This window comes from Lichenostomus cassidix, chromosome 14 (genome assembly GCF_008360975.1).
Source record: "Lichenostomus cassidix isolate B80296 chromosome 14, HeHo_3.0, whole genome shotgun sequence".
Lineage (NCBI taxonomy): Eukaryota > Metazoa > Chordata > Aves > Passeriformes > Meliphagidae > Lichenostomus > Lichenostomus cassidix.
Window position 1 is genome coordinate 15401819 of NC_139495.1, and position 13847 is coordinate 15415665.

The 13847-nt window shown below is 54.7% G+C and overlaps 1 protein-coding gene across 17 annotated transcripts in view; it reads left to right on the forward strand.

The window, feature by feature from the left end:
* Positions 1–13847, forward strand: part of LOC146430983 (ankyrin repeat and fibronectin type-III domain-containing protein 1-like) — a 244394-nt gene that overhangs the window by 218061 nt on the left and 12486 nt on the right. For all 17 annotated transcript variants that reach the window (XM_085075231.1, XM_085075229.1, XM_085075227.1 and 14 more), the window contains 5 exons: positions 10541–10742; positions 11063–11270; positions 11570–11764; positions 12027–12140; positions 12722–12819. In XM_085075231.1, the coding sequence (XP_084931357.1) occupies positions 10541–10742; positions 11063–11270; positions 11570–11764; positions 12027–12140; positions 12722–12819 (817 nt within the window). The remainder of the gene's footprint in view (positions 1–10540; positions 10743–11062; positions 11271–11569; positions 11765–12026; positions 12141–12721; positions 12820–13847) is intronic.

Genomic DNA, 13847 nt, shown 5'->3' on the forward strand with positions numbered 1-13847 from the left:
GTTTGACCTGGTGATCCCTATGGTTTTCAAAGTTGCTCTTTTATATAGAGTGGAAACTTTTTCTATTTGCTGTCCTGGGGGCTTTGGAAATTCCTCCACCAGCTCCATTATCCTCACCTGGAGCTTCTTCAGCTGATGGTATCTCAAAGCTTTCCGCAGAGGGAGAAATGACACGTGAGCTGGGAAAGCTCTGGTCTGATAAAGGAGCTGGCAAACCCCAGCTGGAAGGAGGCCTGGCTGGTGGTGACTGTCCCCAGTTAGTGCAGTTACAGGAGTGCTCAGCACTTGTGGGGTGCTTTCTAGCAAAATGGTGGAAAAAATTGACTTCTCCACTTGGACTGCAGGCTTTGGACCCTGACTCCGTGGAGATGCTGTTGTAGTTCGGTGGCAGTGACGCAGCCCCTCTGGTGTTGCTCATGAGTTGGATGGTGCTGGCATGAGACCAGCTCCAGGACAATGTGGTGGGGTGGTCAGAGAAGACCCCAGTGCTGGACAGGGAGCTGGTCTGGAGCAAGCCAGGAGCAAATTCCAGCATGAAGCTGTGCCAGGCAAGGGGTTTGCCAGGCTGGGATATGCTGGTCCAGGGACATCCCAGTGGGGTTGCTGTTCTTGGTAGCCGTGCCAGGGACAGTCTGTGGGCAGTGGCCAGTGTGTCCAGCACTGCTGGCTGGCTCCTGCTGGGTGCCTTCCAGCGGGAAAGGGGTTTCTGACTCCAGTAACATTTACAGCTGGGCAGCAGCTCTGGAGCCGGGTGTGTGTGTTTGTCTGCTCTTCCATTGTGTCTTGGCTGTTGTCTCCTCCTCCCCGCCGAGATCAATGGCTGTGGGCTCCCTTTTGTAACCCCTTTGGGTGCAGTTCTGGAAGTCTTCAGCCTGATTTCCATCAGAGCTCTGGTCCCATCTGGCTGGATGGCTTGGGTGGGACAGTGGACTGGAGGTGGGTTTCCACCAGAAGAAACGTCCCAGTGATGAACTGGAGGACTGGGAAGCACAGGTGGGATGTAGGTGGCTGAAGATGGATCCCAGCCATAGGCATGGGGGAGTGAACTCATGGGACCTTCGGAAGCCCTTCTTGGGCCATTTTTCTACCATTTGGTGGTTTTGGAGAAGAGGTTTCCGCTGGGAGCCAGATGCCGGTGGCACCTTCTTCCCTGTGGCACCAGGTGGCGCAGGAGGTTAAAGGATTTGGTTGTTCTCTGCAGGTCTGGGCGCACATCGATTGCCTGCCACTGCTGTGATGAGTCTGCAGGCCTCAGCCCCCAGCACACGTAGCCGTGTCCCCATGCCCGGTGAGCTGAAGCCCCAGGGCAAGGCAGTGACCATGGGGCTCCCTGGACCCTGTTTCCAGCAGAATCAGGAGCTGAGCCACCCTTTGGACCATAATGGGGGCTTGGGTGCGAACCCCCACCATGCCAGGAAAGTGCACAGTGATGCAGAGGAGCCACACTTGGGGGGAGAGCCCCGGTGGGTGTCAGGAGAGTGCGGAGACAGTGGAATGTGAACCTGGGATGAGGCCATGACAAAACACACAACATCCCTCTGCCACAATCTCAAGCCATCTTGGGCACAGACAGGTGAGTGCTTCTTCCTGGCTCCTGGAAGGTCCCAGGCATTTCACTGGGATGCAGGTACATGGCAGCAGCCCTCAGAGCAGCAGGGATGCTGCCATCCCAGCCCCCAGGGCCCCTTCTCCTATTGGAACAGCCTCTAGCCCAATGGGCTCTGCCAGCGCTTCCCAAAAGTGTGTGTCAGAACCCAAGGAAGGGGACAGGACCAGGTTTGGGTGAGTGTGACCCAGTGATCCCTTCTCACTCCTCCCAGCATGGCAGCTGTGCCCTGGGCATCTCTGTGCTGAGTATCTGGTTGGATTCTACTCTGGTTGGATCCAAAGTGGGCCCCTGTGAACCCAGAGTGATATTTTTCTTCCTCCTTTTGCCTTCGGTGGTTTTTGAGCCCGGGCGTCGTATGACTCAGCTCCTGCATTTGATCCCCTGGAGCAGGGTTTGCACTCATGCAGCTGTGGAAGGAGCACTGCTCATTCCTGGCAGGCCAGGCAGGGATAGGGTTTCCTCCTGACAGAGGGGCAGTGAGTCCCCATTGCTTATCTACTTCCCTATGTGGAAGCCTGATTTAGCCAGGGTGGTGTCAGTGGCTTGGAGGTGTCTCCCAGAGCTCTGCTGACCTGCTCCAGCATCCCAGCTTGTGAGAGCCTGGCAGGCTGAGAGTAGAGCAGAGCGGGTGCTCTCTGGTCCCTCTGTGTGTCTGTCCACCCATCCCTACCTGCAAAGGTCTGGCTGGTTGCTGGTGTGAAAAGCATCAGGCTTTTTGGGTGTGGGGCTGAGCACGGTTCTGGCAGTTGGTGTGGGACACAGTCAGCAAAAGGTGATACCAATGTAGTTCCCTTGAAGGGCAGTCTGTGCACTGACCTTTAGGTCCTGCCTGTTCTTGCTGCCTGTTCCCTCTGAGCAGCTCTAGTCTGGAGGCAGCTCCTGACTCAGCAAGGAGCAACCAGCAGTGGTGCTGAGCTCCCTCTGGGGTGCTGAGCTCCCTTTTCTGGGGGGCTAGGCAAGCACAAGGTCACAAACCCTGCAGTGTAGGCATTTGCAGGGAGACAGGGGTTTGCAGAGTACAGGGGTTTGCAGGGCACAAATATTTGTAGAACATGTGTTGTCAGGGGACAGGGATTTGCAGGGGCCAGAGGTTTGCAGGAGACAGGCATTTAGAGGGGACAGAAATTTGCAGGGTGGCTGCAAGCCCCCACCAAGCCAGGCCCCAGGGTTATGCACTTGGTTCTTGGCACCAGAGTTCTGGCTCCGTCTGCCTCCTTCCTGACAATGCCAGGGTTTTTGGGTGGTCACAGTGCTGTGATCACAACCAACACTGCCTGTTGCTGTTGTGGGTACCTGGCACCAGGCTGACCACACTGGGCTTCCCCAGGAACTTTGGTCATGGCTCGGGGCAGTCTGTCCTGCTCTGTCCTTTCTCCATCAGGTTCCAGTTAAAACCAAATGCATTCTCCAGCCTAAGCTGCACAGACGTTTGAGCCCTTCCAAAAATGAAACAAATACCCACGGACTGCAATTCGAATTGCAGCTCAATTAGGGCTTGTTCCCAATGCGATCATAAAACCTCCAGTACGAAAACAAACAACCCGACCAAACCACATCCAAGCCTGACAGCATCCTCTGGAATGCATTTAAAATAACAAGGAGGGCAGAGGAAGATGAAAGCAGTGTGGCCAGGGGGAAGAAGGCTCTTTGGCACTGAAGGGCAGCCTGGAGGTGGGCTGAGCAGGTGTGGGGCAGGGCAGTTTCAGATCCGGAGAGCACAGAAGTGTTGGATGTGATGGACACGGGTGGACGGGTACCATAGAAATGTGGGCCAGTGTGGAAGCGATGGGCACGATGGAAATGGGGCAGCCTGTGGCCCAGGGCTGGGCTGTTCCCAGCAGGATTTCACAGGGCAAGGAAGAGGAAGCTGCAGAGGTGGTTTGGAGCGCGGTGGTTGTGCTCGGAGAGGCTCCGATGTGTGAGCAGGGCGGAGGGAGCCGCGGCCGGACCCGGCGGCTGGAATGCGTGTCCCACGTAACCCTGGCTTGCACCGCGTCCAGCCAGTCTGGTGCCGCGGTTCGGGTTTCACGGCGGACTTTAAACCCGGCCATATTTAGCGTGAGCCTCGCTGGCCTGTCAGGGAGGGGAAGCCGCAGCACAACTAATAAAAAAAGCCAAACAAAAACAATGTAATTAAAGAGACTCAGCACTGTGTGTTCCCATAGCGAGAACATTTACCCAAGACTTCCCTGCTCAGATACTTAATGTCAAGCAGCAATTAAAGGCTGGCTTTGTGGCGAGGCAGCGAGGAAGGTTTACCCTGGCTGCGAGGTAGGAGCCCAGGGCTGAGCCATCCCCGGTGCCTGTGCTGGTGGGGAGGGACTGGGGGCTTTTGGCACTGGGAGCTGCTCCAGGGACATGTGTGGGTCACACAGCGATGCTGCATCCCTAGCAGCAGCTCCCGAACCTCTCCAGTCAGAGGTGTCCTCAGTCTGTAGCGCACAGTCCCACTCAGCTCCATCTCCATAGAAATTGTGTAGCACAGAAGCAGAAAAGTGGATTTTCTGTGGATTTTCCAGGTGGGACCCGCCGGGCAGGACACCCAGGAGCTCTTGTGGGGTGAATTATTGTGAAAACAGTAAAGTCAGCCGAGCTCGGCTGGCTGTAGAACCTTCCAGCACATCCTTCCCGACCCAGCCAGATCTGTGGATGGAGCCTATGTGAACCTCTGAAATGTTGAATCCCCTTCCTCAAGGGATGGTTTAGGATGCCCAGAGTCAGGCTGGGATGCCAGGAGCCAGGCTGTGCCCGCTGGTGCCCCCTTCACTGCAGACCAACACTGGTGCTTGTGGGCTGGTGGTGTTGGTAGCATCACCTGCCTTGGCTGGTGAGCCAGTCATTGTGTCTTGTCTCAGCACGGTCCCCAAGGAGAGGTGGCCCCATGCTCTGGCAGTGCTGTGTGAGGTGTGTATGCAGGAGGGGAGCCCTTACACGGCATGGCCAGTACAGTGGCACTTTGTGATGGCAGCGTGTGCCTGACAGCAATCCTGACCATGATGGCAGACGTCACAAGGACACAGCAACTGAAAGTCTGATTTGGGGTATATTTTGATGGAGGTTGAACCACATGGTCCATCTGGGCTCACTTTTAAGCAGTGATCAGGAGGATTAATTTAAAAAAATAAAGAAAAGCAAGAAGCAGCAGCATTATTGTTTCACAGCAGAGTTTGCTCAAGCGTCTCTGTTCCCTTCCTCCCCAAAGGCACTGCTGGGCCTGCAGCAGTGGGGTGTTTTATGGGACACTGTCAGCGAGTGATCTACTTGGTTGGCTCTAAACCTCTCTTGAAGTCCTGAAGTCTCCGTCTTTCCCAAATTCCGCCTGTGATTTAAGAGGGAGATGCAGTGGGGATGAGCTGTTTGGGCAGGCTCTTTCCTGCTTTGCCAGAGCAGGGTACATGTCTGTGCCTCAGGAGGACACTGCCGACCTCCATCCAGCTCTGTGGTGTGGAATGTCGTGTGTGCAGCCTATGTGAGTCCTCTCTGCCATGGCTGAGTGAGGACTTGACCCAGGGGATCCTTGCCAGGCACTCCCAGCACAAGTGTTCCTCAAGGGATGCAAAAGCCTCCTGATTTGGGGAGACACCTGGATGGTGCAGGGGGAATGCTCTGAGGGGGAATTCTCTGAGGTGGAATGTTCCTCTTCATCCCCTGCAGAGGTACTGGGCACTGCTGGATATTGCAGATCTGACCCAGGATGTGCTTTTCATTTTGGTACCCAGGTTGCTGGGAATCAGCTTTCCACTCCAGAGCCATGCCTTGGTGGGCTGTGTGTCCACAGGGTGTGTCCTCTGCTGCCGTCGGCCGTGAGCTCTTCAGGCAGCACAGAAACACTGTGGTGTGCTTTGCATGGAGACGATGTGCAGCCATTGATGCTCAGGAGGTTCTGCACCCAAGGGCCTGGGACCACACTGAGCTCCTCCGAGCATTGGGCTCTAACAGCACTGGATTTCTGGAGCTCCAACAAAAATGTCCTGGCAGGAGCAGCATCTATATAAGTTAGTTGTTATTGCTAAACAAAAGAGGCATGCTCGCTTCAGCTCTGCTCAAAACAAAACCCAGTGGGTTTGCCAAGTGAGGAAAAAAGAGAAAAGCTGGAGGAAACAAACAAACAAAGTCTACTTTGGTGCCTTTTCCTGGACCCAGGTTTCAATAAGCAAGTGCATTTTCTAGGCACGCAGATGTTTCTGTGGAGAAGGAGTGTTTTGCTCCATGTCTATATGGCCAGGTCACTGCACAGCACCTAAACGCCTTGGTGGTCTGCACAGCCCAGGGTGGAAAACTGCTGTGCCTGCTGCTCCATGAGCCCTGCTGCCCTGCAGGGATGCTGATCATGGCATTTGGTCCTAGTTTTGAGCGTGCTTTCTGGTGGATTACGAAATCCCACTCTTTGGAAGGGCTCCCCTACTCATGTCCCATTTTTAATTCAGCCTCTATTTTGCTAGTCATGAAAAATTGCTTATACTTGGGCAGAAAGAGTGGAAAATGCAAGTGCATCAGCTGCTCTCCGTGCTGGATGTGGTACTTCTGGTTCCTGTCCCCATGGGTGTAGAGGAGCTTCTTTGAGTGTTGGTCTCTGCTGCAGAGTGTTGGTGTCCAAGTATCCATGGCCACAGCTGTGAATTCCTGCTGTACAGGGGTGAGTGTGGACCTGGACGTGGGTCAGGCTGAGTGTGCTCCGGTGTGAGAGACCTCTCACACTCAGATTTCTCTCTTAGGAAACACCTGCATATTGATCTTGCCACTTGATCTCATAGGATCATAAAATCATGGAACAGCTCACATTGGAAGGGACCTTAAGACCTTCCAGTTCCACCACCTGCCATAGGCAGGGACACCTTTCATCATCCCAAGTTGCTCCAAGCCCCATCCAGATAGGTATTGGACACTCCCAGGCATCCCGGGGCAGCCACAGCTTCTCTGGGCAACCTGTGCCAATGCCTCCCCACCCTCATTGTAAAAAATTCCTTCCTTATGTCTGGCCCGGTGACCTGTGGGCAGGGTGGTCATTCCCTGCCTGTCCAGGTACCCACTGGGTTTGGGCTGGACAGGGGTCTCCAAGCCAGCCTGGCCTCTGGGCTCTGTCATAGGGCAGAGCGGCCGTGTCTGTCAGGGACTTGCTCTCAGCTGGAGACTTGGAGGGCCTACACCCTTCAACAAAATGCACTTAAAATAAAGGAATTGCAACAATTATTAACACTTTTTAGTAGGCCAAGATCTGCAGTGTTGGAAACATTAACATTGAGAATATCCATAAACCACATTATAAACTGCCCAGTGAATTTGCTTGTGCTTGATGCAGGAGGAGGGAAAAAATGAAGGTTCCTTGTGCTCATCCATCCTCATGTGTTTAAAAAAAAAAGAAAACTACCTCTACTGCGTTAGTTTCCTGAGACAGATCATAGAATCACTAAGGTTGGAAAAGATATTTAAGATCATCAAGTCCAACAATTAACCCAGCACTGCCAAGGCCACCACTAAACAATGTCCCCAAGCATCACAGCTTTTAAAACCCTCCAGGGATGGTGACTCCACCACTGCCCTGAGCCTGACAACCCTTTTGGGAAGAAATTTTCCCAGTATCCAATCTAAACCTCCCCTGGCACAACTTGAGGCAGTTTTCCCTTGTTCTGTCGCTTGTTCCCTGGGAACAGAGCCTGAACCCAGCTGGCTGCACCCTCCTGTCAGGGAGTTGTGCAGAGCCAGAAGGTCCCCCTGAGCCTCCTTTTCTCCAGGCTGAGCACCCCCAGCTCCCTCAGCTGCTCCAGCCCCTTCCCCAGCTCTGTTCCCTTTTCTGGACACGCTCCAGCCCCTCAAGGTTTTTTCTTGTCATGAGAGGCCCAGAACTGTCCCCAGATGCATTTGACCAGCCCCAACACATCCTTCCACAGGACCTCAGCCTTTTCCATGGAGAGGGCAATGGAGTTTGCTGGTGTGTGGAATTATGGCAGTGCAGACCTGATGTCCACATCACCTCCCTGATGGTCACAAACAGCTCCCATGGCCAGAGAGCTGAACTGCTGGGGCAGACAAAGCACCTGTCCCCTGCTTGCAGACAATAATCAGCAACAAGAACCGATTGTGATTGGAGTAAATTTAGTTTGGTTGCACTGAGACTGGGATCTCCTTCCACACCTCCCTGCAGGATGGGGCTTTGCTATGGGTGAGCTGGTGTTGGCTGGTCAGCCCCTGAGGGCAGGACATCTGTGGATGTTGTTTTCACCTATCACTTGCTTCAGGGCAAAGTTTAGCTCTACCTAAATCAAGATCACGGATTTCACTGAGTCCAGATGACTCATTACCAGAGGGCAGGAAATTCTTTTATCTCGAGGGCAGCTGGTTTAATGTACATAGATGTTCGCTCCTGAGCACTGAATAATTTCCATCTCTTCTCATTAAAAGCAAATCAGAGGAAGAAAAACAGTGAGAAATTTCTCTGTGTCTCTGTTTCTGCCATCTCTGAATGAGCTTCCTTCCAGTTGTGCAGTCTGCCTGCACTGGGTCATTTGCCAGTTATTTTAATTGGCAGAAAAAAGGGCTTTTGCTCCAAAGCACCATTCCATTTTAAACCCTGATTCTGCAGGCATGGATGGATCTGTCACAGCAGGGTCTCATCCAGCTTCCATAGAGGGAAGAGCATTCCATCTGGGAGAACATTGTTGCCTCCTTGGAAGAAGGGGAGCCACACTGGAATTTGGCATCTTGTTGATGAGTCTGCTCAAAGAGCCACCTTCACCTCTGAGCAGCAGCTGGTGGTGGAGAGAGGAGGACTTGGGCAGCAGTGAACTCTTAAACATGAGAGAAAGGGCAAGGTTTTGCTGGAAAACCTCTTCTCTTTCCTAAATATGCCAGGCAGCGCTTTGCATCTCAGGCTTTGCCCACGGGTCAGGACCTGCCTTCCTGGCTGTGTCTTCCTGCCAGAATAGTTCTGTCTGCTCAGGCACAGCTGGCTTTTCTCTTATCTCTGTGCACCCGTGACAGCAGAGCTATGCCAGTGTTCCACCACTGTGCTCTCTGGGATCCTGTACCTGCCCTCTGTAGAAGGTTGTGTGTGCTGTGTGTGTGCCCTTGGCATGAGGAGCCCTCTGGAGAGTTTGTGCCAGGAGTTGCTCCCTGTCCATGATGACACACAGTGTGCACAAGCTGAGGGCTCTGTGTCCAGGGCCAGGCAGGTCCTGGAGAACCCAGGCTGGTTTTCCAGCTTTTCCTTGCATTGTGCGGGTCTCTCCTTTGGTTGGTGTGGTTGGTGTTCAGATCCATGAAGCCCTGTGTGCAGATAATATCCATTCCTGGAGAAACCCAGGGCAGCAACTTGACACTGTGGTTTGGGCCACACTGGAGACCTCTTAAATTCACAGGCTGGAGTTGGTAAGGTGAATGATTACCAGGAGCCAACCTTTGCAGCATTTTCCACTCTAAATATCACAGCAATAAAAGGTAAAATCATTAAAGTCCTTCTGCAGCCCACTGTGCCTCATCTGAAAAGAGGACGACGAAGAGCCCAGAGCGAGATGGTTATTAATATCCTGTCTTCTGGTGGTGGCTTTATAAACATCCTCACTGCAGGCACAGCCTCGCTGGAGTGTTTTGGCATGACCTTCAGCCAAATGTCGTGCTTTCATCACACTTGATATTTAACCAATAAAGCAATGTGGGGAAGACTTTGCCCCTAAATATCTGACCTTATACACAGGGGATTGAAGTCAAAACTGAGTAAAACTGTGTTAAGTGTAGTTGTGCTAAAAGCTCTTTAGATCTGATGCTCCTCTCTGGGACCTGTGCCAGGGCTCTGGCAAGAAGGGATCAAATGTCTGACGCAGTGGAAACCCTCTGTTCTGTAGGGGATGACTCATGGACAAAAGCCCCACACAGCAACGAGGCCACACTCACACCAAAGCTGGGGACTTTGCCTGGTGGGATGAGGTCTTGATGGAGACAGGAGGGTCCTGGCTGCAGGGAGAGGGACAGGGACAGCTGCCACTCTGGGGAGCCCCTGAAAAGACACCAGCTTTCATTGCGGCTTGTAGATACTGAAAGTAAGAATTAAGATCATGTCCCAATGACAGGGCATTGGAACCAGATGATCTTCAAGGTCCCTTCCAATCCAAACTAGCCTGTGATTCTATAATCAGAGAGGAGAAAAGTTTTTTAGGTTAATGGATGGAGAAGTGGGGAGAAGCTGTGAAGCCTGGATCTCTTGGTGCGCAGGAGACTGGGGGCACTGGTCCCCATCAGGACCTGGCATTGTCTGGATGCCATTAGAAATGGCCTTTTATCTGGTCGCTGCTTCCACTTCACTTCCAGAGGGGGCCCTTTGCTGGAACAACAACCCTGAGAAAAGTCATGAATGAGAAAAGGTCTGAGGCATGGTGATAAATGCAGGACACAGGTTCCTGTGGAAGGTTGGGTGTGGAGAGGGCACTCAAGGCCTTCCCAAGCCAACACGATGGACAGCACTCACCCAGCACAGGGCTGGGGGCTGCCAGGCCCTGCAGCCTCCACTGCTGAGGGTGTCTGAGCATCCCTGGATGGGGCAGCCTGTCTCTGTAGGAGCTGGATGGTGGAGACTGGGATGTGGAGAGAGTACCCTGGTGAGATGGATCTAGACCAGTTGTAGAGCTGAGCAGCCTGAGGTTGCTTTTGACATCCCAGCTTGGGACCAGAAGGAAATGTCTTACCTGCAGGGATCATACAAGCCTCTTGGCACCCCTGCAGGACCAGCAGCAGTGGTGAGGAGGAAGAACAGCTATGCCTCAGCTGATAACAGATGGATAAAGGCATTTCTGGCTCTGGCATCCACCTTGCTGCTCACATCGGTGCTGCCCAGGGGTGCTGTGGTTCTCCCAGTTCCTGTCTTGGTCCTGACACTACAGATGTGCCTCTTCCTTTCTGGCACATCATTCATGCCTCATTTCCCTCCTGGCTTTTTCCCAGGTCATCCTCCCCAAAAATGACGCAGCAGATGCGGGACCTGCAGCTGGCACAGGCCAGGAAGCCACCGGGCCCTTCCTCGCCAAACGCGGCCAAGAGGCTCTACCGAAACCTGTCAGGGAAATTCCGTGTCAACTACACCTCCTTTGATGAGGGCAGCCTTGTGGGACGGGGCGAGAAGGAGAAGCTCCGCAAATCCTACCTGGTCAGTTCCTGCTTGCTCCATCCAGATGGGGACAGAGGGTCCCTGGAGGCTGAGGGTCTGTGTGTGGGCGATGCTGGAACCTGGGTGGGAGTACAAGAGTGTATTAAGTGAAGCCAGAGCACGTTCAGCTGGAGCTGGTCCAGCTGTTTGCTCAGCATCCTTCAGACGTGCCTGCAAAGAGATGATGTTCCCAAGTCCCTGGGACCAGGGAATCCTCTCCCTGATTGGGTTCACGGGGTGCTGGTGAGGGGCCAAGGTGTTTGGTGGGATGGAGGAGGGTGCCCTGTGCTCAGTCCACCTGCTTTTCTCCTTTCACCCAGTTCCAGAGCAATGCTGCCCTCTTTGAGGCCGTGGAGCTGCAGGACCTTGACAGAGTGCAGGAGCTGCTGAAGCAGTATAGCCCTGAGGAACTGGACCTCAACACCCCCAACAGCGAGGGGCTCCTGCCCCTGGACATCGCCATCATGACCAACAATGCTCCTATTGCCAGGGCCCTGCTGCAGGCAGGAGCAAAGGAGAGCCCACACTGTGAGTTGGGACAGGCACCTGTGCTGTTCCCATCTCCTGGGTCTCCAGCCTGGTGGAATGGGGCACCACAGGCATTGGATGTGGGTGGAGGAGGTGATCACTGGGCTGTGGGAGACTGGTGCAGGCTGCAGCAGGGCTCCAGGGGAGTCGTGCACTCAAGTGGAGCCCAGGACCAGGACAAGGAGGGGAGGATGGGGTCTCAGGGTGGGGATTTGTTGCCAGCAGAGCCAGAGCTTGCCCTAACCATCTTCTCCTCCCTGCCCTCCTGGGCCCCACGGCCATGCCCACCCACCCCACAGTCGTGAGCCTGGAGAGCCGTTCACTGCACCTTTCCACGCTGGTGCGGGAAGCGGAGCAGCGCGTCAATGAGCTGATGGCGCAGGTGGTGAACGAGGCACCCAACACTGACTGCTCCGAGAAGGAGAAACAGCTCAAGGCCTGGGAGTGGCGATTCCGGCTGTACAAGCGCATGAAGGCAGGGTTTGAGCATGCCCGTGAGTGACTGCAGGAGGGCTGGGTCCTGGGGGGCTGTCCCTGCACCAGGGGAAGCAGCGGGGCTGGCTGGGATGGGGCACCAGCACCCATCAGAAGGTCTCTGCACCCTGTAGCCAGGGCTTGCAGTATGGGTGCATGGAGGGGAGAACATGTTCCCCACAGGGAATATATCCCTGGGACCAGGGAGAGGCCCAAGAAGGACACATGGGGGTTCGGAGTGACCATCCTCGCTGTAGCAGTCCCTGTGCTCTCTGTCCCCAGGAGTGCCAGATGCCCCCAGCAGTGTCCACCTCTCCGTGGCCAGCAGCTCCTCATTGCAGGTTACCTTCTGGGAGCCCCTGAGTGTCAACTCGGCCGTTGTCACCAAGTACAAAGGTAAGGATCAGGATCCCTGCAGCAGAGCAGGGTCACACAGCCACAGTAAGTGCCTTGCATCCCTTGCACCCCATGTCAACACAACAGAGCCATGGGCAGTGCTGCCAAGCCCCAGCTAGGCCACTCTTGTGTGCTGGAGCACAGAAGAAGTGAGGGCTGCTGGACAGCCTGGCCACCACCCAAAAGCTCTGAGCTAGACCAAACATCCTGCACCAAGGCGAAACTTTGGCTGCCACTCTTTTGCTGCCCTCTCATCCTGCATACTGGGAAGACTCTGCAATCCTGCACCCCTCACCCACTTAAACCAGATATTTTTGGCTTCTGGAAGAATTTCTTCCATCCCCCACTTCTGAGCTACCAATTAAAGGTGCTGACCCCATCTGATGGGGCTTGGTGAGGCCAGCAGCTCCCCCTGATATTACCCCCACTAGGAATCTTCCTTTTCCCTGCCTTCACTCTGCTGCCTCCAGCTCCTGTGCTACCTGCAGTCCCCTGCTGCTGTCTGTGACATGCTGCCCCAGCACCGGTGGTGTGTCCCCACTCCAGGGCCACATGGCACCTTGGGGTATCTCTCCTTGCAGTGGAGTGGAGCTGCTCCCCCACCTTCTTGCCACCGCTGGGAGAAGCTGTGATTGACAAGCTGAAGGACCTGCACTTCACCATCCATGGGCTGGTGTCGGTGAGTGACGTGGGTGCCCACAGCAGGCAGGGCTGGGTGTGGAGAGCCCACAGCTGGGAAAACCACAGGCCACAGTGCAGCCCACAGGGGGAGGATCAGGCACTGGCCCAGGCTGCCCAGGGCAGTGCTGGAGTCATCATGCCTGGAAATGTTCAAAAGACATGTGCATTTGGCAGCTGGGGACATGGTTTAGTGGTGGCCTTGGCAGTGGTTGGACCCAGTGATCTTAGACACCTTTTCCAACCTTAATGATTCTTTCTTTCTATGATCATTCCAAGCAGGAACAATAGGATTGTGCCATGCTGCGTGCCGTGGGCATAGCCTGGGCAGACCCAAGAGCATGGGGCTGGGAGAGGCATCTGTCTGTCCCCGCACAGCCGCAGCCGCTAACAGTGGGGACTGACAGGGTGCCTGCAGACCCACAGTGACAAGCAGAATGGGGCCACTCACCCAATGCGTGATTTATCCTCTGTCCCCCACCCCACTCCCATCTCCACCCAGGCTCTTCCTGGGCAATAAATCAGTGGCTCGTTCCTCTGCCACCTGCTGAGTCCAGCCCCTCACACTTCGGGGGCTCCATCCCACGGCAGCCCCGATGTCACTGAGAGAGGGGACAGCCCCATCTCCATCTCCGGGAGCTCAGCAAGGTCATGGCTGGTGGGATTGTGGCTTCCTGCTGTTTTATCTCCCTGAGAACCACAACAGCCATGCTGCTTGTCAGCTGTAACCTGGGCCAGCGCTGGGGACATGGGGGCTGCGGTGGGATGGAGCTCAGGATTGGAACATAGGGAGATGCTGGAATAAATGGGGTCACCCTTGCCAGGGATAGGCAGGCAGGAACCACGGACTCGAGGAGCAGGGAACGCCCTTGGTGAGGTGAGAGGGTCTTAGGCACAGCAGCAGTGTCAAGCTCGAGTGCTGTCAGGGTGGGAGCCGCCCCTCAGTGCGGCGGGAGGGGCTCGAGCAGAGCCCGGAGCAGCATTGCTGCAAGGAGCTGCTCCAAGGCCATCAATCACACTCTCAGAGGT